The sequence below is a fragment of the Vulpes lagopus genome, chromosome 2, assembly GCF_018345385.1.
Source record: "Vulpes lagopus strain Blue_001 chromosome 2, ASM1834538v1, whole genome shotgun sequence".
NCBI lineage: Eukaryota > Metazoa > Chordata > Mammalia > Carnivora > Canidae > Vulpes > Vulpes lagopus.
Genome location: NC_054825.1, coordinates 66637152 through 66660976, shown reverse-complemented (window position 1 = coordinate 66660976; position 23825 = coordinate 66637152). Strand labels below are relative to the sequence as shown.

Here is a 23825-nt window from a genome sequence, read left to right as displayed (position 1 = left end):
GCAGAGCCAAGATGTCCAGCAGAAATAGTTCTATTGTTTTTTTTTTTAAGATTTATTTATTTATTTATTCATGAGAGACACACAGAGAGAGAACGGCAGAGACATAGGCAGAGGGAGAAGCAGGCTCCTCGCAGGGAGCCCGATGTGGGAGTCAATCCGGGATCCCGGGATCATGCCCTGAGTCGAAGGCAGACACTCAACTGCTGAGCCACCCAGGTGTCCCCAGCAAAAATAGTTCTAATTTGACATGTTTGTGTCATGCTTCCACAGCAAGTTATCTGAGAACTGTCTTAGCCTATAAGCCTTTCCACTTACAAGAAAAGAAGCTATCCATGCATTTCTAACATTTGTGAAAATCTGTTTTATAATATATGTAGCTAGGCTCACCAATTGAATTTGGTAGCCAAAAAAAGAAGTGTTATTATATAATACAGTGCTGATAATCTAAATCCTTTTTAATGACAGGAAGTCAGTTTAAAACAAACAAAAAAACATAGTAAGAATGAGATGAAGGACTGCTCTCCCCTCCTCCCTTTTTTTCCTGTTTTTCTTTCTTTCTTTCTTTTTTTTTTTTTTATTATGGAGGTTTAGTTTCAGGAGTACAACATAACATAATGATTTGTATTTGTATATATTGCAAAATGGATGCATTGATAAATCAAGTTAACATCTGTTAGCATACAGTTAACCAAAAATTTTTTTCTTCTGATGAGGATTTTAAGATCTACTCCATAGTAATTTTCAAATATGCAGTATAGTATTATTAATTATATAGTTGCCACGACTTACTCATTTTATAACAGGAAGTCTCTACCTTTTGACATCCTTTACCTATTTCACCCACTCCCCAAGACTCTGGCAACACACACACACACACACACTGGCTTCTTTATTCATTCATCTATTGGACACTTGGGTTGTTTCCATATCTTGGCTACTGTGAATGAATGATGATGCAATGAACGCCGGAACATAGATATCTCTTTGGGCATACACTCAGAAGATAGATTGCTGGATTGTATGGTATTTCTATTTTTAATTTTTTGAGGACCCTCCATACTGTTTTCAGTAGTGACTGCGCAAATTTACATAGCCACAGTGTACAAGGATTTCATTTTCTCTACATCCTTGCTAACATGTTATTTTTTGTCATTTTGCTAATAGCCATTTTAACAGGTGTCAGATGGTGTATATCTTATTTCAATTTGCATTTCCCTGATGATTAATGATGTTGAACATCTTTTTACGTTAGCCATCTATGTGTCTTCTTTGGAAAAGTGTCTATTCAGATCCTCTGCTCACTCTGCTCACTTTTTAGTTGGACTGTTGGGTTTTTTGCTATTCAGCTGTATAGAGTTCTTTATTCTGGATATTAACCCCTTATCAGATAGATGATTCGCAAGTATTTTCTCCCATTCAGTAGGTTGCCTGTCATTTTGTTGATTCCCTCTGCTGTGCAGAAGATTTCTGGTTTGATGTAATCCCATTCATTTATATTTGCCTTTAAAAAAAAAACAACACCCCTCCCCCGTCTCTTTGCATTATAGCTGCTATTGGAAGTTTTTAAGTATGATGATTAAGCTGTAGTGATAAAACAAGTCTACTCAAATTAATATAATCAACTTGAATGTCACCTATCAACTATACACTGGTAAAAATCATATTCTGGGCACTTGAAGTCAGGGCACATGGTTTGGAAAAAAACCTTTCTTTTCTACAGTTACTTCAAGTTTGAAATAAGTCCTTTTCAGTCTCCTATCTCATGAAAAAAAAATTCTATTCCTCTTCCTATATTCTCATTCTTAGTTAATAACACCATCATCTTTGTAGTCTCAAAGCAGAAGAAAACTTATAGTAATCCTTGACACTATCTTTCTCCCTTTCTTTACTGCACTGAAATTGTAATTATACCATGCCACTTCTAGCTCAAAAATATCTGAGGAAAAGATCCAAACACCTTAGCTTTGCATAGCCAAAGCCCTCATGCCCTGATGCTCTCCTATCTTTCCCAACTCATTCATTACAACCCCTGGCCATGCATTCTATGCTTGGGGTCACTTAGCATTCTTCTCACGGCTCCCAGAAGTCATAACTTTTCTATTTATAATTCCTTGCTTTGCATACACTGTTCTTTCCATATAAGATGTTTTGCTCCTTTACCCTCAGACGCCCATTCATTCTTGAAGATTTCCTTAAATGTCAATTCCTTTCTGAAGTCTTTCCTGACTTTCCACTAACCTGAATTCCCACAGCACTTTTTGCACATAAAGTTCAAAAGCATTTGTTTTGCTATGCTGCCGCTTCCACCCTCCTTATCCTCACAGCTTGCTGATCTATGTCCCTATGGTTGGCCTATATTAAGTGCTGAAGGCAGAAAAGCCTATTTAATGAAAAACGCCACATAACATTTAATTATGCCCTTACCAAAACTTTAAAAGGGCATAATTTTTTTTTATTCTAGATGCACATTTATATTTCCTTCCAAAAGCTTTTTTCCTTCTTTCAAAATTCACTTGGGGTCTTAGAAAAAGTTCCACCTCTCCCTTGTCAATGAGTCAAAGAACAGGAAAAAGGAAGGAGGTCAGGATACTAGGCCAGGCTGATCTTCTCTCTGGAATCAACCCTAGGCCTTCATCTACATGGGTCCTTGGGAAAGGAAAGGGAGATATGATTTTAAAGGCAGAGGCAAAGGACTCTGCTATTAGCCATCAGGAGACTTGTCACAATAATCAAAAAGCCACCCAAGCCACATATCCACTGGGGAGGGAGGGTCTAGGCTCCCACCTTAAAGTAAAAGATGAAGCTTGATCAACAGGTGATGAGCACACAAACACATGCATAAAACATGGAGAAACAGAAGAGTATGAAAGTGCCATCTTTTTTCTAGGGGACAGGAGAAATCTGATTGGGAGGGGGAGGAGGACAGTCTAAATCCAGAACAGAATCTCTAGAAATCCACTTTTGATGAAAGGGACCAGAAAGCAAGTTAAAGGCAGAACCAAAGATCTCAACAAATCTAGAAATGATACTGATCCAAAACTACCCTGCTTCTGAATTGTTAATTATTTAATAGAGCTTTTCTTCGCTTATTAATCCTTCCTATGCTTTCCTGTTTTGTTTACTGGGTCTTTGAGAAATTGTCTTTTAAACTTCAAATCAAGGATCCCTGGGTGGCGCAGCAGTTTAGCGCCTGCCTTTGGCCCAGGGCGTGATCCTGGTGACCTGGGATCGAATCCCACATCGGGCTCCCGGTGCATGGAGCCTGCTTCTCCCTCTGCCTGTGTCTCTGCCTCTCTCTCTCTCTCTCTGTGACTATCATAAATAAATAAAAATTAAAAAAAAAAAAAAACTTCAAATCACTAGAAGATTTGTCAGAGGATGTGATGTATGTATTTCTCCTTTTAGTCAGTACACACAGATGGAAGCTGTCCATCTTTAGTTATAGACAGAAGAAGCTAATGAGTTCAATAAACTACAAATCTATTATAGATAGAACAAGCACATGAGTTCAAGAAACTACAGAAGAAACTAGTGGCAGGAAATTTAGGATGGATGGCCTACACAGTGAGGTTGTCTTTCCCTCATAAGTGATTACTGAAAGCCTACTACATTGTCCTATTAAGAACTCATTCAACAGAGAGAGAATATAATCACACTGGCTAAGAATGAAGATTCTAGTGTCAGACTTAGCAGCTGTGTGGTACTGACAAGTTATTTACCTCTCTTCATCTTAGCCTCCTCATCTATAAACTGCAGTACAGCATTTCTATTTAAAAAAAAATTTTTTTAAGATTTATTTATTTTAGAGTAGAGAGAGAGAGAAATAGAGAGCAGGGGTGGAAAGGGCAGAGGGAGAGGGAGAGACAGAATCTCAAGTCTGAGCACCCGTGGCTTGATCTAAGGACCCTAAGATCATGACCTGAGCCGAAATCAAGAGTCAGACACTTCATCAACTGAGCCACCCAGGTGCCCCTGCAGTACAATATTTCTTATCTCATCGTGTTGCTCAACAATTGAACGTATTAATAAACATGAAATGCCTAGAAAAGTGCCTCGCACAAAAAATTCAGTGAGATATTATTATACATAAAGTGCCCATTGTGTACTAAGTTCCTATCTCAAAGAACTTAGAACCTAGTTGGGATTTAAGGTCAAAACAATCAGTATGATAGAACTGAGACTCAGGATAGGTGGAAGGAAAACATACGCAAAGAAAAGAAGGGATATACAAAAGACAGTAAGACTGGACCATCATAGGAGGTTTTCTATTCCGCCAATGATTAGCATTCTTTTCCCAGCTTTTTCTTTAAGCTATGGGAAAAAAAGCATTTTAGAAATCCTGCATCAGGATGACATGGAAGATGCTGCTTGTTGTCTACCCAACAGTCAGTTCCCATTTTCTTCCTGGATAACAGAACCTCCAAACTTGGAATGATCTTGAGCCCAGTCCTGGAGGAGGAATTAAAATGTTCTTAAGACTACCATGGTTATCCCATTCCTCCTTTGCCAAATATTCCCTAGCCCATCTCCCTTGCAGCTAAAAGTAGTCACAAGATCAGTTCTGGCCAAATCAAACAAAAGGAGAAGTCTTCTGAAAATTGTCTCCTGTGGTGATAAAAGGAACTCACCATCTGAACCTCCTACTTTCGACTACTAATGCCCAGAACCACAGCAGCAGCTACTTATGAACATGAGATGATAAGCACAAGAATAAAAACCCACAGACTGCAAATGGAAGAACAGAAAGAAAGAGCTATGGACTTTGAGGATATCATAAAATAATTAAATATCCTGATTTCTTAGGCCACAATAGTGGTTTTATTTTTGTTGCTGAATGCTTCCAATACAGATAGAGTAACTTCATGCTTTCTTCTCAATGTTATTTGTGATTCCTTCCACTCAGTTTGTTGGTGTCCTCACAAATCAGTTCATCAGGTTCAGAATCTTTAGGATTCCATCTAAATCCCTCCTTAGGATTTAACCATTAGCTCTGCCAGATTTAAAAACAAAACAAAACAAAACAACCATAGGCCTAGGCCCAAAATGGTGTTACTTAGACTGAGTTCTCAAACTGGAGCTTAATAATTCCCAATCCGGAGCTTAATAATTCCCAATCCAATTGCAGTTTCAACGTCCTCTAGAAATGTGGCCTTAACTAGTCATTCAGGAAATGTTTCTTTCCATCAGCACCATGAGTCTGTCACCTGGGTCCTTTCCATTCTCCAAAGAAAGATGAGGTAATCTGCATAAGACCCCTTGCTTCTTCCCCTAGCAAAACAGTCTCCTTTTGAAATAATCTTTTTCTTTTCCTAATCACTTTCTTGCCCTGCCACCCCTATAAAAACCTTCTGCAATTCTTTACAGTGCCTCTCTACTTGCTAGACAGTGGCTGCCCAATTCATGAATCCCTTAATAAAACTAACTAGATCTTCAAATACACTTGGTTGAATTTTATTGTTTAACAGCTCATAGAATTTTAGCTTTGAGTAGAACCTTATAGATGACCTAAATGAACCTCTCCTCATTTCACTAAAGAGAAATCTGAGGCCTAAAAATTAATCAACTATTTCTCAGTCCCCCACGCAGAGTGTGAACAAGCCAAAGCTTCAATCTTTGAACACTTGGAACACTTTAAATTTGGTACTTTTTGAAAACATCTCCTAAGTCTTTGAAAGGTTCTTTTCATAACTTTTCATGTGCCCAAATGAAGATCATGGGCATTTGCTCAAACCCAAGCTTTATGAATTACCTTTAAGTTTGCTTTTGAGATCTGCATATCAATATATAGAGAGAACTGATCTCATTTACAAAGTTGGCACTTTATCTTATTTTCAACTAGTGCCACTGCAGCCAAAAAAACATGTCTGCCTCTAAGCCAGTAACAGTTCTCCTTGATCTGCAGTTTCCTAAAGTCCCATAATAACTTGTTCATTGTCTCTGACCTAGAGCTTTGTCAGAAGCATTCCAAAGGTTAACTACAATCAGAGACAGGGAGACCAGGAAAGGAAGTGGGAGAAAAAAAGGAAAACATGATGACTCATTTTTTTTTTTACATGTAAATTTTAGGTGGCAACACTATTTGATAAACTCCCAGATAGATTTTAAAAAGAAAAGAAAAGAAGGAAGAACCAGGAGCTAAGTTGAAGGAGGTAGCTATCCTATTTTTAAAAAGAAAAAACTGGGGAAATGAACCAGAAATTAGATCATGAAAAGTGGAGAACTTAAGGAGTTCAAAGTGTTGTAGAAACAAGGCCTCTCTCTCTCTCTCTATCATAAATAAATGAGTAAATCTTTAAAAAAAGAAAGGGGGGGGGGATCCCTGGGTGGCTCAGCGGTTTAGTGCCTGCCTTTGGCCCAGGGCGCGATCCTGGAGTCCCGGGATCGAGTCCCGCATCGGGCTTCCGGCATGGAGCCTGCTTCTCCCTCCTCCTGTGTCTCTGCCTCTCTCTCTATGTCTATCATAAATAAATGAGTAAATCTTAAAAAAAAAAAAAAAAGAAAGAAACAAGGCAAGGAAACTCCTAAGATGTGGAGTGCAGTAAGTAATGTTATTTTAAACATTACACATGTTAAAAAGAAAACCACAGGCTCAGAAAGGCATCACTGAGGCCAAGTCACGTTCAAACCAGAGCTTAGGATCTGATCTGCAGTTTCAATCTCCCCCAGATATATAAATCTGAAGACTGTCTGGTCAGCACCAATGAGGTAACCTGTTACAAGGGTCCTTTCTACCCCCAACAGGAGGATAAGACAATCCACTAATAAGACCCCATTAATCTGTCCCCCTAAAGGAAGGTGACCTAGCCAGGAACAGTCCTTTCTTTTCTTTTGCTAAGAATTTCATTACCATACCCTCTTCTCAATACAAACCTTCCATTTTGTGCAATTCTTCAGAGCTCTCCCCTACTCGCTAGATGGGATGCTGCCCAAAGCATAAATCATCTAAGAAACCCAATTAGATCTACAAATTTACTCAGGTGAATTTTTGTTCTTTAACACATACAAATTCTGGGTTTTTAGTCTGTTTCTTCTTGATTACCATCAAATTTAACTTAAAGGTCATATGCCTAGATTTTATAAGCTTACATTCAATAATTTTCAGGTCTTTTGTTTACTCAGTAAATTAAAACTTCAACAATTCAGTATAAAGTATTAAAATGAAACTTACTAGAATCTACTTAGTTATAGGTCACATGGTACATCTTGCTTTTTAAATTCCCTTGGGGACTTTGGAAATGTGACTAAATTACACAGAGTCTCATAGCAAGTCTCAGCCCCAAATAGTCTCCTAATTTTTCAAGAACATGTTCTTTTTTCTTTCTTTCTTTCTTTTTTTTTTTAAGATTTTATTTATTTATGATAGATACAGAGAGAAAGAGAGGCAGAGACACAGGCAGAGGGAGAGGCAGCCTCCATGCTGGGAGCCCAACGCGGGACTCGATCCCGGGGTTCCAGGATCATGCCCTGGGCCAAAGGCAGGAGCTAAACCGCTGAGCCATGCAGGGATCCCATCAAGAACATGTTTAATGCAATTTTTCAAACCAAAACTCCAACCAAAATGTGAATCAATGAGATAAAAGCAAAAAGTGGCATGAAAAATCATTTTCAAAAAGATTTTAATCACTTAAATGATTTCAACATTTAAATCATATGAAATGATATATAACAACTTACCATATTCCTTTTCATTTACTTCAGAGATGGGTTCAGAAATGACACTGCAGAAAGAAATGGCACTTGCCGCAGAGGGGTTCCGAGAATGTCCCATGTGGTGTGGCACCTTTTTCACGTTCTTCAAGGCTTCCTCAGCCTGCTCTTGCTCCATTGCTGCAACCATATCCTTATATGCTTTTCTGGCTTCCTCAGTGAGCTCCACTAACTTATTAAACAGGCTCTAAAAAGAGATTTTGATTAGTTCATTATTTTGTTATACTTTTTATTCCTATAATTAACAATAAATCTCTTCTGTCTGAGGATCACACACACTTTCAATCAGCAGAAAATCCAAATGGTATGCACACTGCAGAACTTTATAACATATTCTGCAACTTACAGATATTGTTTATGTAATTCTCACAAGTCTGAGGAAATTTCTTGATTCAATACTAGTCACTAACTGTGATATACTAAAAGTTCTTGCAAAGCTTATCAATTTAACAACTGCACCCTTTAGTATCAGGCACTACAGCGAGTACCAAGACCACTGGAATACCATTCTGCTCTTAAGAGAACTTCCATGTGGCTGAAAGATAGGAGACACCAATGATCCAAGGTACCATATCTTAAATACCTTTAGATGTACAAAACGTTTTGGCTTTTGGAAGAAACCTCAAATCTAACTGCTGAGGATCACTGAAGAATTTACAAAGTAGTTATTACCTCTGATAATAGGCCTTGAAAAATAGGCCTATACAATTTTGAGGGGTGGAGATACTGCATTCTTAGCCAAGCATGCAAAACAATAAATATAGGTACAGACTTAAGGAAGTACAAGGCTTGCCTGGGGAGCAGTGAACAATCTTATATGGATTAGAATATAAGGGAATGAATGTATGCAATGTGATGTCAAAAGATCTAGAAGATGGCAGTCCCCACACAAGAATTAAAAGTTCCCTGTTGTAAAAAAAAAAAAAAAAGTTCCCTGAATGTGTGCTTATTGGAAGAGCTTGAAGAAGATCAAAAGAAGTCAGTGATGGTGTGGCTAGCTAAGACCTTGATGATGGAAAATATGACACTTACAAGAAAGACAAGACAAAGATATTTGGACAAATGCAAATCATAAAAATATAATAAAGAGCCTAAAGTAGAATGTGGAGCTAAATAATCAGAAGTTCCTCCATCAGTGAAACAAGAATGAACATGAATGGAATTAATAATTCTAGCAAAATTGTGGATGATGGACCATATACATATTAATAAAATGGCAAAATTCATATAGCACTGAAGTTGAACTTCAACAATTATGACATCTAAAAAACTCCAAAGAAAACTGAAGTTTCCACAAGCACTAGAAAATCCAATTGAATAACTTTTTTGTAATTTTTACATCATAATTAAACAACCTTCTACTCCTGTTTAATGTCTTGATTTAGTATCACAATACAACATACCCACACAATAAATATTATCAGATGGTAAACATGACCTGAACATTTCTAAGAAAATGTTAATATTATATATTAAATTATGCTTTCAGACAGTGGGAGGAAAAGTACAGTACAATTTTCCTCCTCCTACCAAGTCACTGTCATTTAAGTATAAACTGTAACTGGATGAAAGAATGGCAAAAAGTATCATTTTTTGCTATGGAATAATATGTCTCTGAAAATTAAACTTAAAAAGGAAAAATGTAAGTAGCATGCCTTACCCAGCTTCAGTTTAAATTGTTTCAAGTAGTAGGTACAATGAATGCTATTGCCAACTGCATTGATTTTGAAGAGTGGTAACTACTGGTCATATCAAAATATACTCAGGATTTACTTATTTTTAAAAAGAAGAAAATAACAGATTCTGGTAAAAACAGTTTATGTGTTACATGTAACAGACTTCCTAAATATTTGTTTGCAATGTTTAACAATCTATGCATTTAACTGAAGCCAACAACAACCACAAAAAAATAGGCATATGGATGTGTGATACTAACATTCATTTTAGAATATAAATAAAACACAGAAATAATTGGGAATAAAATAAGAAAGAAGAGAAAAAAAGAAAATTTAAGAGAAAAGCTATCAGGGAATATAAACCTTGAATGTCAGGGTAAGGGAAGTTTAGTTTAATTCAAAGGTTAGTTTTAGCAGATGGTAAAAATAACTTAGGTGTACTACCACATTATTGCAAATGGGTACACTTGATAATATAATATACCACTATTTCCTTTACCCCCATTTTAAGAGTATATTTTGGTTTAAAAAATAACTTCCCTATCTCAAAATAGTAGAAGAATAGGAAAACAACGTACAAACAAAACTGGCAAGCATTTTTAAAAAACCATACAAATACCCTAGTATATAAAATTCAGTGAGAAGTCAATACAATTAAAAACAAACATGTCCACTTTTCCTGACCTCAATCTCATCCTATTCCATAAACAGTGAACAAAAAGAGAGTACATTTTTATTAGGTGTCTTTATATATGACCCTTTTTTCCTACAGAGGTGGGAAACTTATCACCCAAATTCTCATATGCAGTTTAACATAGCAAGCAAGTATACATATACCACAAAATTTATTAAACATTTATTACCTGCTGAGAGTCAATTAATGTGAAAGGTGTCAGGGTCACAAAGACAAGAGCCCTGCCCTTAAGGAATTCATAGTTAAAGGAAAAGAAACACACAAACTACAGCAAGGCAGTATGACATCTATGACAGAGAAAAGCATAGGCTATCGTGGGAGCAGAAATAGTACATACTCGTAGAGTAGGTGGGTAGATAATTTCATGGGTAGTGGGAGAGAAACTGAATGGATAGGGAAATGGTGGTATGTAAACATGGTGACTAGATATGAAAGGACACACACTTAAATATATAAGAACAGTATGGCTGGGAAGAGGGAAAATGGTCCATGAATGGTGTTATAAAATACTTCAGAATCAACTTCGTAAGAGTCTTAAAATGTTATCAGTTAATAAGCATTACTGGAGATAAATAACTTATTCTAATTATTAATACCAGCCTATTATTATTATTATTATTATTATTACTTATTATCAGCTCCTATGAGCAAAGCTTTGTATTAGCAGACTAGAAGAGGAAGATACAGGTATCATGAGTGCAGAAGTATTCTGACAATTGGTTAGGAATTTCACTTTCATAAAAAATCCTCTCTAAATAAAGCATCCTCTTCTCTCTTGACTCCAAGTAGCACAAAATACAGCTAATCTATATATTGAAGAAAATTATTTTAGATCATATGATATCGAATATCTTTACCCAGCAGTTAAATACATTATCATATATTACAAAACTGAACCCAGAAGAAAAAAGCGCTATGGGAAAAACAGGAGCTAAAATCTTTACAGCCAAAATGCTGTAGGATCAACTTGTGTAAATGCTTTTAACAATAAAAAAAGGAAATGTAATACTCAAGAATTTTCCACTCATTCTTGGGAGAGTCCTCTCACTTCTTCAAATGCTTAAACATAATGCTGGCATGTGTCAATAGAAAATGTATGGGGGGGAGGGGAAAAGAGAGAATGAGGGAGTGTATCCTCTTAAGTCTTACCTCAGCACCAAAGTAGTTGAAGATTCCCACTACGCTAACAGGAACCAGCTTGTTCACACAGCGTCCTAGAGCTTTTCTTCCAAGGGCAAACACAAAAGGAATTTCTTGTTCCCGTGCCATGGCTATAACATTATAAAGAGCCTCATCCAGGCCACCTGAGAAAGTCAACACATGCTGAGGTCTTAATTTACTTATTTCCTAAATGGAGGTATTTTAGCACCCAACAGCTAAAGCATAAATCACAGCAGCAAAGGATTCTATGAATGCTTGTGATACTACCGCTATTGTATCTATTTTCCTACTGCAATTTAATGACATATAGATGTATGCACATATTTCCTTTCTTCCCAATAGATTTTAAAATTCTCCAATGCTAGGGGCACCTGAGTTGCTCAGTGGTTGAGCATCTGCCTTTGGCTCAGGTTGTGATCCAGAGTCCTAGGACTGAGTCTCACAGCGGGCTCCCTGCAGGGAGCCTGCTTCTCCCTCTCTCTGCCTATGTCTCTGCTTCTGTGTCTCTCATGAATGAATGAATGAATGAATAAATAAATAAATAAATAAATAAATAAATCTTTAAAAAAATTCTTCAATGCCAGTTTTTGTCTCTTCACAGGGATCAGTGGGAACCAAATTTCAATACATTTATTCAAAAAGAAATTAAAAATTTTAATAGTGGCGGTCTTTACTCTCAGCTCAAGTGGCAATAAGACAGATACATATTATTCTTTTTATTGGTATTTCTCCCCTATGGGGAATATGCCTACTACTGCTACCTCTCCATCTGTCTACTCCATTTACTCAGTGTGGCTCATAAAAAGAGACAAATCAGGGTGCATGACACAGTAAAAAATACTGTGTGCAGGTTTACACAAGAGCCTCTGCATAAAAATGCTCATTTCTGAAACAAATCACCATAAGGAGGAGCAGAGAACTTTTCTCTAATTCTATTTAAGAGAAAAGGGCCATCAAAGGAAGGTAATATAAACATTTTTTAAGGAGAAATATATTTGCAGAAATAAAGGAATGTACTCTCACAAGTCCTCACTCTGATTACAACAGAGAGGACACTTGGTTGGCCCAATTTAAATCCTTCACTAGTGTTCATAGATTAGGATTTCTTTATAGTCCAGTCTCAATTTTATTACTTAATTTAGGGTAACGAAAAGATTTCACTTTCTTTCCTCATGTTCAATGACATTATGCTTTATACCTAAACTCTGCAAAGACAGACATATGGCCTTCACTTTAAAATTCATCATATATCCTATAATTATACTAAATAAATATTAAAACACTTCAGAAGTAAAATGTGCATACCTTTTGACTGGATTTTTTCACAGTTTGGAGAAATTATAACACACTTGATCTTATTTAACTTCATATGTTTAGTAACCTCCCTTAGGCCCATAACCAGACGTCTCCTCGCTTTTGCTCTTACAGGATCTTTTTGGTAGATGCGTTCCTGAAAACTGACAAGCTCTTGAAGAAGAAGAGTCACACATTCATCAATCTCCTTACAAAGAACCTGATTACAATACCTGTACAGGAAACCAAAGACAGGTAAGTTCATCCTAATTTACATTTCTGTAATTATAAAGTTATGTTAGGAAAAAAAAAATATCCAATATAAGAGTTTTCACTGAAAAATCAACTCTTTAAAATCTCTTATATCCTTCAGCAAATTAGAAAAAGAGAAGAGGGGACGCCTGGGTGGCTCAGTGGTTGAGCGTCTGTCTGGCCCAGGGCATGATCCTGGAGTCCCGGGATGGAGTCCCACATCAGGCTCCCTGCATGGAGCCTGCTTCTCCCTCTGCCTGTGTCTCTGCCTCTCTCTCTCTCTCTCTCTCTGTATCTCTCATGAATAAATAAATAAAATCTTAAAAAAAAAAAAAAAGAAAAAGAGAAGAGTTTTTCTGAATTATGACAGATTGGCTTTTATGGGAAGGTTGTATTACCCTCAGAGAAGTACTATCCAAACTTCCAATTACTAAATTATTAAGGATATATATCAGATGTTAGCCTGTTATTTAATAAAAAGAGATGACCTAATGTTTCCGGTAAGAAGATATAAAGTTATTTCACTCCAGTAAATATCAATGATGCTTCTACTCAGAAAGAAATTTAATTTCCTAGAAGCTAACTGAATGCCCTCAATATCAACCAAGTCATCCTCCACACTCACAATCTCTGGGAATTGGCTTCCTTGACCATAAAAATAAGGAGTTAGGTAAGATGGCCTCAACAGCTCCTCTAACTGAAAGTCTATGGCTTTGGAGGATGAACTCAGTAATTAAATTGAAGCCAAAATCAAAGAAGCTTTGAGGTAAAAGTCACATGCCCTTATAGCAAACAAAGGAACTGAATGAGCCTCTTTATGAAATCATGTATGGTTATAATGCGAGAAACAGAGAGGCAGTGAGTGAGGCCACTATAGCACTTAATTTCAGGGATAAGGAAGTCATCAAGTTTATTTACTCCCTATTTATTTTATTTTTCAAGTTCTCATCCTTAACCTCTATTATAAAAAGGTACTTAATAGGCAGAATTGGTGTAATTTCTAATCTAAGGCTAATCAGGCAAGTAAATTTCCACTTCTGAATTATGTAATAGAAAAATCTAGGCCGACCCTCTTTTAGTAGGAAAAAAAATGTTTTGGAAATTTTTTTCTTTATGTGAAAGATAAGTAGTGTTTAATGAGATGCCTCGGTGGCTCAGTGGTTGAGTGTCTGCCTCTGGCTCAGGTTGTGATCCTGGGGTCCTGGGATCCAGTCCTGCATCAGGGTCCCCACAGGGAGCCTGCTTCTCCCTCTGCCTATGTCTCTGTGTTTCTCATGAATTAAAAACAAAACAAAACCAAACAAAAAATTAAGTAGTGTTTAAATAATAAGTATAACACTACTTGAGAAGATTCAGACTGAGGAAAAATTAACTATCAAAGGTGCAAAATTAAAGAATGCACTTAAAAAATAGAACATCAAAAATGCAGTTTTCTTTATTCTTTCTTCCAAATTATTTCATAGACATGTAACATTTTACTTCCCCAAGTGTTTCCTTTGTTCCACATCTGTTATTTGACATTTAATTAACTTCCCAAATCCAGACAAAAAGTATTAGCTCAAAAACAATAGTACAAAGAAGAGGAACAGGATAGAAGGATTAAGATGGCAGAAGAGGAAGATCCCAAGGTCATCTCATCCCACAGACACACCAAAATTACATCATACAGAACAACTCACTGAGAATGACCTGACAAATAGCAAAAACATCTCTTCTACAACTCAAGATAGAAAAAGCCACACCAGACAAGTAGGAGAGGCAGTTCCAGACAGAACCCACATCCCCTGCTCAAGTGACTCCCAAAAAGGAGGGATATCGCAAATGCAGAGGCCATTCTTCCTAAGGAGCAAAGATTCAAGCCCTATATCAAGCATCCCTGGGCATCAGGAAGATGAGGCCTCATAATCTCTGGTTTTGTAAATCAATGGGGCTTGACTCTAGGAGACCTAGAGGTCTAAAAGAAATGGAGAATAGTAGAGTCTTAGAAGGCACAGGCACAAACTCACTGGCTGTGAGACCTAGCAGAGGGGCAGCATTTAGAAAAGCACCTGGGTCACATATGAAGATTTGCTGACTAATTTTAGGGCATGTGCAGGAGGGGCAAGGATCTATGGGAACTTTTTCCTGGAATAGAAGCATTGGTGGGAGCCATTTCTGACACTCTTCTTCTACCTTGCTAACACTGCTTGCTCTCCCTCAGCATTACCCCACAGACCCATCCTACCTAAGAATTCTGGCCCCAGTAGGCACCCCCCTCAAAGTGGCTCCCACACCACTGCACCTGGCAGGTAGCCTCAGCCAGATCCCATGCCTCCTACCCTCCAATACAGCTCCCAGTCCACCAGAGTTGGTGGGCAGCCCAGGCAGGTTCAAGACCCCCCTCTAAAACAACTCCCATGCCACCACACTCAACAAGTGACCTTGCCTGGGACTGGCATCTCTGCAAAGAAGCTACTGCCCTGCTGTGCAGTAGGCAGCCTCAGACTGGCACCTCCCAAAGCAGTTATACCCTCAACCACCAAAACATCCTCAACCATTTCAGCAGGGCCTTTCAGCCAGCTGCAACTGAGGCCATACCCACCTACCACTGTGAACCCAGCAGTCACAGCCCAGCCATAACAGAAGGACACATGCAGTCCACATAGGGGGATACTCCTGAAGTGCCTGGTTCTGGGAACCAGGGGACACTGTGCTTCAAGGCCCCACAGGATACCTTCTATATTATATTAGGTCACTCCATCAAGACTCTGACACATAGCTAATCTACCTAATACATAAAAACAGAGTCAGGTAAAATGAGAAGATAGAGAAATATGTTTCAAACAAAGAACAAGACAAAACCTTAGAAAAGAACGAAATGAACTAGAGATAAGTAAACTACCTAATAAAGAGTTCAAAATAACGGTCATGAAGATGTTCACTAAACTCATGCAGAGTGGATGAACACAGTGAGAACTTCAACAAACAGATACAAAATATCTAAAAAGAACTTATCAGAGTAGAAGATAAAATACATTAGAGGAATCAAAAGCACATTAGATGATGCAGAAGAATGATCAGTGATCTGAAAGACAGGGTATTGAGAATCATCCAAGTTGAACAGCAAGAAGACAAAACAATTTTTAAAAAATGAGGATAGTTTTAGAGATCTCTGAGATAACATTAAGTAAACTAACATTTATATTATAGGAATCCTTTAAGGTGAAAGAGAGAGAAAGGAATAGAAAGCTTATTTGAGGAAATCATAGAAAACTTCCCTAACCTAGGAAAGAAAACAGATATCCAAGTCCAGGAAGCACAGAGAGCCAAAAACAAGACTAACCCAAAGAGATCTACACTAAGACATGTAATAACTAAGATGTCAAAAATTAAAGGAGATAAGTTTAGAAGCAGCAAGAGAAAAGCAACGAATTATGTACAAGAAAACATACATAAAATCATCAGCTGATTTTTCAATAGAAACTGCAAGCAAAACAGAATGGCACCATATACCCAAAGTGCTGAAAGGAAAAAACCTACAACCAAGAAATTTACTTGGCAAGATCAGTACTCAGAATTGAAGAAGAGAAGAAGAGCTTAAAGACAAATGTTAAAAGAGGTAATCAACACTATACTGACCTTGTAAAGAAATGTTAAAGGGACTTCTTTAAATGAAAGAGAAAAAGCCATAACCAGAAGAAAATTATAAAAGAAAAAAAAATCTCACTGGTAAAAACAAACATATTGCAAAGGTAGTAGATCAATCACTTATAAAGTCAGTATGAAGGTTAAAAACAAAAATTGTAAAATCAATGATATCTACAATATTTTGTTAAAGTATACAAAGATAAATATGTAAAGTATGATGTCAAAACATAAAACACTGCAGAATGGGGAAAAATGTAATGCTTTTAGAATGTGTTTGAACTTAAGAAATCATCAACTTAAATAAATTTACATACATAGCATATTATATTTGAACTTCATGATAAACAAAACAAAAACCTGTAATACACAGGAAATAAAAAAGAATCCAAACATAACACTAAAGAAAGTCATCAAATCACAAGGGAAAATATCAAGAAAAAAAAAAAAGAGAGAGAGAGAACTACCAAAACAAAAAACAAAAAATGGCAGTAAGTATATGCCTACCAATAATTACTTTAAATGTAAATGAAAAAAATACTACAATCAAAGACACAGGGTAGTTGAATGGATAAAAAAGCAAAGCCATCTATATGATGCTTATAAAAGACTTAATTCAGGAGCACCTGAGTGGTTCAGTTAGTTAAGCATCTGACTCTTGATTTTGGCTCAGGTCATGATCTCAGAGTTGTGAGACTGAGAACCTGTGTCAGGCTCTGTTAGGCATGGATCTAGCCTCTCCCTCTCCCTCAGCTTCTCCCAACCACACCCCCGCTGCCCATGCTCACGCTCTCTCTCACTCTCTCTTTCAAAAAGAAAAAGACTCAATTCAGATCTAACACACATACAGACTAGAAGTGAAGAAATGGAAAATGATAGCATGCACACAGAAATGAAAAGAAAGCTAGGATAGCAATAGTTACATTAGACAAAATGGACTTTAAAACAAAGACTATACAAGAGACAAAGAAGGACATTAAATATTGATAAAGGGATCGATCTAATAAGAGGGTATAACAATTGTAAATATCTATGTACCAACACAGGAGCACCTAAATATATAAAGCAAATATTTATAGACATAAAGGTAGAAATTAATAGTAACACAGTAATAGTAGAGAACTTTAACATCTCATCTATATCAATAGATCATTTAGAGAAAATCATCAGTAAGGAAGCAGTGGCCTTAAATTAGACCAGATAGATAGACATAATACATATATAAAGAACACTCCATCCAAAACAGCAGAAAACACATTCTTTTCAAGTGCACATGGAACCTTCTCCAGGGTGGATCATATGTTAGGCCACAAAACAAGTCTCAATACTTTAAGGAGACTGAAATCATATCAGGCATCTTTTCAACTATAATGGGATGAAACTAGAAATCAAGTAGAAGAGGGGAAAAAGCTGGAAAAAAACCACAAACACGAGAAGGCCAAATGACATGCAAATAAACAACCAATGGATCAAAGAAATCAAAGAGGAAATTAAAAAATACCTTGAGACAAATGAAAATGGAAACACAACTCCCAAAATCTGTGGGACAGAACAAAAACAGCTCTAAGAAGGAAGTTTATAGTGATACAGACCTACTCTAAGAAACCAGAAAAATCTCCAAAAAACAATTCTAATCTTCCACATAAAAGAACTAAAAAAAGAACAAACAAGCCCAAAGTGAGCAGAAGGAAGTAAATAATAAAGATCAGAGAGGAACTAAATAAAATAGAGACTGAAAAGGAAATAATAGAAAAGACCAATGAAATCAAGAACCAGTACTCTGAAAAAATAAGTAATATTTGTACGGACCTAGATTGTATTATGCTAAGTGAAGTAGGTCAGAGAAAAACTACCATATAATTTCACTTATATGTGAAATCTAAAAAACAAAACAAGTGAACAATTAAAAAAAACAAAGGAAGAGAACCATAAATACTGAGAAGGGTGGGAAGAAAGGCACAATGGGTGAAGAAGAGGGGAGATACCTGCTTTCAGTAATGGAATAAGTCATGGGGATAAAAGGTACAACATAGGAAATAAAGTCAATGGTACTGTAATAGCATTGTATAATGACAGATGGTAGGTACACTTATGGTGAGCATAACATACAGACTTGTCAAATCATTATGTTATACACCTGAAACTAAAGTAATATTGTATGTCAACTATATTCAATTTTAAAAAAAGGACAATAACGATAAACTTTTAGCCAGACTCATCAAGAAAAGAAAGGGGGGCCCAAATAAACAAACCCAGAAATAGATGTTGTTACAACTGACAACAGAGATATAAAGAACCAAAAAAGACTACTATGAAAAATTATACATCAATAAATTGGGCAACTGAGAAGAAATGGTTAAATTCTAGAAGTACACAATCTTCCCAAACTAATCATTAAGAAATAGAAAATCTAAACACTATTTATTAGTAATGAAATAGAATTTAAAAAAATAAAAAAATCAGAACAAAAGTCCAGGACCAGACAGCTTCACAGATGAATCCATCAAACATTTAATACCTATTCTTCTCAAACTATTCCAAAAAATAAAAAAAAAAGAGCAAGGAACACTTCCAAATTCATTCTATGAGACTCTAATATACTAAAACTAGACAAAAACATCACAAAAAAAGAAAGTTACAGGCCAATATTCCTCATGAACATAGATGCAAAAATCTTCAACAAAATATTAGCAAATCAAATTCAATAATACATTACAAGAATCACAGGGGCACCTGGGTAGCTCAGTGGTTGAGCATCTGCCTCTGGCTCAGATCGTGATCCCAGGATCCTGGGATCGAGTCCCACATGTTTCTCCCTCTGCCTATGTCTCTGCCTCTTTCTCTCTCTCTCTCTCATGAATAAATAAATAAAATATTTAAAAAAATAAAAGAATCACAGCATGATCAAATGGCATTTATTCTTATTCCAGGGATGCAGAGATAATTCAACATCTACAAATCAATCATCATACAACATTAACAAAATGAAGGATAAAAATCATATGACCTTTTCAACAGATGCAGAAAAACATTTAACAAAATTCAACATCCATTTATAAAACTTCTCAACAGTGAATACACAGGGAACATACTTCAGCATAATAAAGGCCATATACAACAAACTCACAGTTATACCATACTCAACAGTGAAAAGCTGAAAGCTTTTCCTCTAAGATGAGGAATAAGACAAAGATGCTCTGTCTTGCCAGTTTTATTCAACATGGTACTAGAAATCTTAGCCACAGCAATCAGAGAAGAAAAAGAAATAAAAGGCATCCAAGTTGGTAAAGAAGTGATATTATCACTATTTGCAGATGAAATGATACTGTCCATAGAAAACACTAAAGACCACACCAGAAAACAACTAGAACTAATAAATAAATTCAGTAAAGCAAAAATAAATAAATAAATAAATAAATAAATAAATAAATAAATAAATTCAGTAAAGCTACAGGATACAAAAGTAATATACAAAAATCTCTTGCACCTCTATACAATAATAACAAACTAGCAGAAAGAGAAATTATGAAAACAATCCCATTTACAACTGCATCAAAAAGAATAAAATACCTAGGAATAAATTTAACCATGGAGGTATAAAAACTGTACACTGAAAACTATTAAGACACTGATGAAAGAAACTAAAGATAATATAAATTGAAAGATATAGTGTGCTCATGGAAGAATATTGTTCAATGTCCACACTATGCAAGCAATTTACAGATTTAAAGCAATCCCTATCAAAATAGCATTTTTCTCAAAACTAGAACAAGGAATCCTAAAAATTGTAGGGAATCACAAAAGACCAAATAGCCAAAGCACTCTTGAGAGAGAACAAACCTGGAGGTACATGCCCAGATTTAAAACTATATTGCAAAGCTATAGTAATCAAAAAAGGGTGCTACCAGCACAGAAACAGAAAGATTAACAGAACAGACTAAAAAGCTCAGAAATAAATCCACACTTACACGGTCAATCTATGACCAAAAAAATACAAGGATATACAATAGGGAAAAGACCATCTCTTCAATAAACAGTGCTGTGAAAATTGGACAGCTATTTACAAAAGAATAAAACTGGAACCACTTTCTTATACCATATACAAAAATAATCTCAAAATGGATTAAAGACCAGGAGGCCTGGGTGGCTCAGCAGTTGGGCACCTGCCTTTGGCTCAGGTCGTGATCTGGGGATCTGGGATCAAGTCCCACATGGGGCTCCCTGTGAGGATCTTGCTTCTCCCTCTGCCTATGTTTCTGCCTCCCTCTCTATGTCTTTCATGAATAAATAAATAAATCTTTTTTAAAAATGGATTAAAGACCTAAATATAAGACCTGAAACCAGGAAACTCCTACAGGAAAACTTCATCAGTAAATTCTTGGACATCAGTCTTAGCAATATATATATTTTTTGGATCTGTATCCTCAGGCAAGGGCAACAAAAGTAAAAATAAAAAAAATTTTTTTGATGAAACTTCATCAAACTAAAAAGCTTTTACACAACAAAGGAAACCATCAATAAATGAAAAAGACAACCTACTGAGTGGGAGAAGATACCTGCAGATGATATGTTAGCTAAGAGGTTAATATCCAAAAAAAAGAGGTTAATACCCAGAGTACATATAAGGACTCCTATAACTCAACACCAAAAGAGCCCCAAATAATCTGATTAGAAAATGGGCAGAGGACCTGAACAGACATTCCAAAGACGACCTACAGATGGCCGACAGACACATGAAAAGATGTTCAATATCACTTATCTTCAGGGAAATATAAATCAAAACCACTATCAAAGATATCACCTCACACCTGTCAGGATTGCTAGAATCAAGATGATAGAAAGCAAGTACTGGCGAGGACATGGAGAAAAGGGAACCTTCATGTACTACTGGCAGGAATGTAAACTGGTGTAGCCACTACAAAAAACAGTACGTAGGTACCTCAAAAAATTGAAAACAGAACTACCATATAATCTAGCAACTCCATTTCCTGGTATTTATCTAAAGAAAACAAAAACATAGATCCAAAAAGATACAGGTCCACTATGTTCACTGCAGCATTTTTTATAATAAACCAAGATAGGGAAGCAACCTAAATGTCCATAAATAAATGAATGAATAAAGAAGATGGGGGTATGGCTTTGTATGGAATATTATATACTATGTCTGGCATATTACTCAGCTATAAAAAACGAATCAAATCTTGTCAAATGCAACAACATGGATGGACCCAGAGGGTATTATGCTAAGTGAAATAAATCAGAGAAAAATAAATATCCTATGATATTGTGGAATCTAAAAAACAAAACAAATGAGCAAAACAGAAACAGACTCATAAACACAGAAAACAAAATGGTGGTTGCCAGATGGGAAGGGAGTAGAGATAATAGGCAAAACAGGTGAAGGGGATTAAGAAGTACAAACTTCCAGTTATAAAATAAGTAAGTCAAAAATATTATAATAACTGTATGGTGACATATAGTAACTAAAACTTATCGTGGTAATCATTTCATAATGTGTATGAATGTCAAATCACTATATAGTACCTCTAAAACTAATATAATAATGTGTACCACTACACTTCAATTAAAAAAAAAAAGAACAACAAAAAAAAGGAACAGAACAAACCAATATGGTTTGGATTCATACCGATTTTACTTTCACCCTGGGATTCTTTCGTATGTCATTTTTATTTTTTTTTTTATTTTTATTTTTTTTTTTTTGGTAGTATGTCATTTTTAAATGTAACATCTGCACAAATGTTAAAAATCCTAAAATCCTTCATAGCATTAACTGTTAGAGTACAAAACTATTCACTGATAAGCATTTTATTTATTTATTTATTTATTTTTTGATAAGCATTTTAAAACTTAGAAATATCTGCTTAAAAACAGTTTTTATATAGTGGGTTTACTTCATGTAACAGAGTCTTAGAAACTTGTTTTTAATAATAGCATTTTTTTTCCTGAAAGGCCAATAATATAAACAAAAGAGCAAAAGCATTTGAGGAGGAAAAACCTCGAATTAAGGCACTGAGTATGTAAGATGTAAGAGGTCAAATTTCTAGGTTTATTTATAAACACTATCTGATATAAAAAGAATATATTTACTGTCAAATCATTTTCACATGAACACTGATAACTGACATAAGTCAAATGCTTTAAGTAAAATAAAACCAACTGTTAAAAAATTTGAAAGAACTTAAATAATCTTTGAAGTTTTGTATGCTCAACCAAGTAACGATAATACTGTATTCAGAGCTACAATCAAGGTAATTAAACTATTCAATCTCAATAATGAGACTAAAACTTACTCTCTAAATCTTTTGCTGTGGATTTTGGTTATTGTCGAAGATGCCATTGGACTGCCTATCCCAGAACTAGCCGGAGAGCCTTGTGACACAGGTGTCATACAGTATGGAGAGTTCTGACTTGCTGGAGAAAGCGAAGTATCACTGGGCATGCTCAGTCCAGTATCTGTGGAGATGTGGGGTGAGGGGAAAAAATTTAGAAACTTCAAATGCTGAAAAGCTATATATTGATCAATACTCCTTAGAATGACAGCTGTCTTTTGTATAACTTCCAAATTCTCCAGAAGCTAACAAGTTGGGCATTGTTTATAACACAAACACTTCTTATATACTACAAAAATGAAGTCTTCCTATTATCTTTTAAAACATAAAAATCAAGCACAGCCTATAAGTCTCTACACAAGAGATGAGAGAAAGCCAAATGATCTTAGATATGTATTCTTAGAGGATTTAAATTGAAGAACAAAGGTAATAACTTCTGAACCTCTTTCCAGATCAGATGGGTAATATACCCATCTCCTTCGTCTCTATTTTTTCACTTATTTCTTAACTGTCTAAAAATTCCCATTCTTGCTGGTAATGATGAGTTCTACTTCACTCATTCTCTCCACACCACTCCAATTTCTTCAGACACCATCTCAGTTTCTCTCTCATTTGATCTTTGCTTCTGTGCTCAGGCAGCTTCATTATTTAGGTACCATCTCTTGAACTGACTGCTTCCTTCATTTGCTGCTTCTTTCCTAAATAGCTAAATTCAGGAAACAAGTTTATTTGTATTCCAGTCCACTAATTAGCAAAGTTACATGTATCTTATCTCCTTACCAAAGCTTTTTGCAGCAGGACCAATCCACTATTTATCTTTATTACATTTCCTGACCTTCCTAGCCCAAAGCCAGTTACTAAAGTACACATGAGAGGTGTCTAATAAACACCTGAATGAATGCTGAATTCATCCATTTTTGAATGAATGGATAAACCTAAATACAAACAAAAGGATATTTAATTGAGAGTAAAAGGGAATCATAACCAATATGTCCTAGCTGAACAATCTTCAGAAGCAAACTCTTTTCTAAGCACAATGGAACACTGCCACTTAATATGTATAAATCA

The 23825-nt window shown here is 35.9% G+C and overlaps 1 protein-coding gene across 1 annotated transcript in view; it reads right to left on the bottom strand.

Annotated features, from left to right (window-relative positions):
- SECISBP2L (SECIS binding protein 2 like) overlaps positions 1–23825 on the bottom strand; it is a 61831-nt gene that overhangs the window by 4503 nt on the left and 33503 nt on the right. The window contains exons 14-17 of the mRNA XM_041742598.1: positions 22719–22881; positions 12544–12764; positions 11227–11381; positions 7675–7894 (exon numbers count right to left, since the gene is read on the bottom strand). Coding sequence (XP_041598532.1) covers positions 7675–7894; positions 11227–11381; positions 12544–12764; positions 22719–22881 — 759 coding nt within the window. The remainder of the gene's footprint in view (positions 1–7674; positions 7895–11226; positions 11382–12543; positions 12765–22718; positions 22882–23825) is intronic.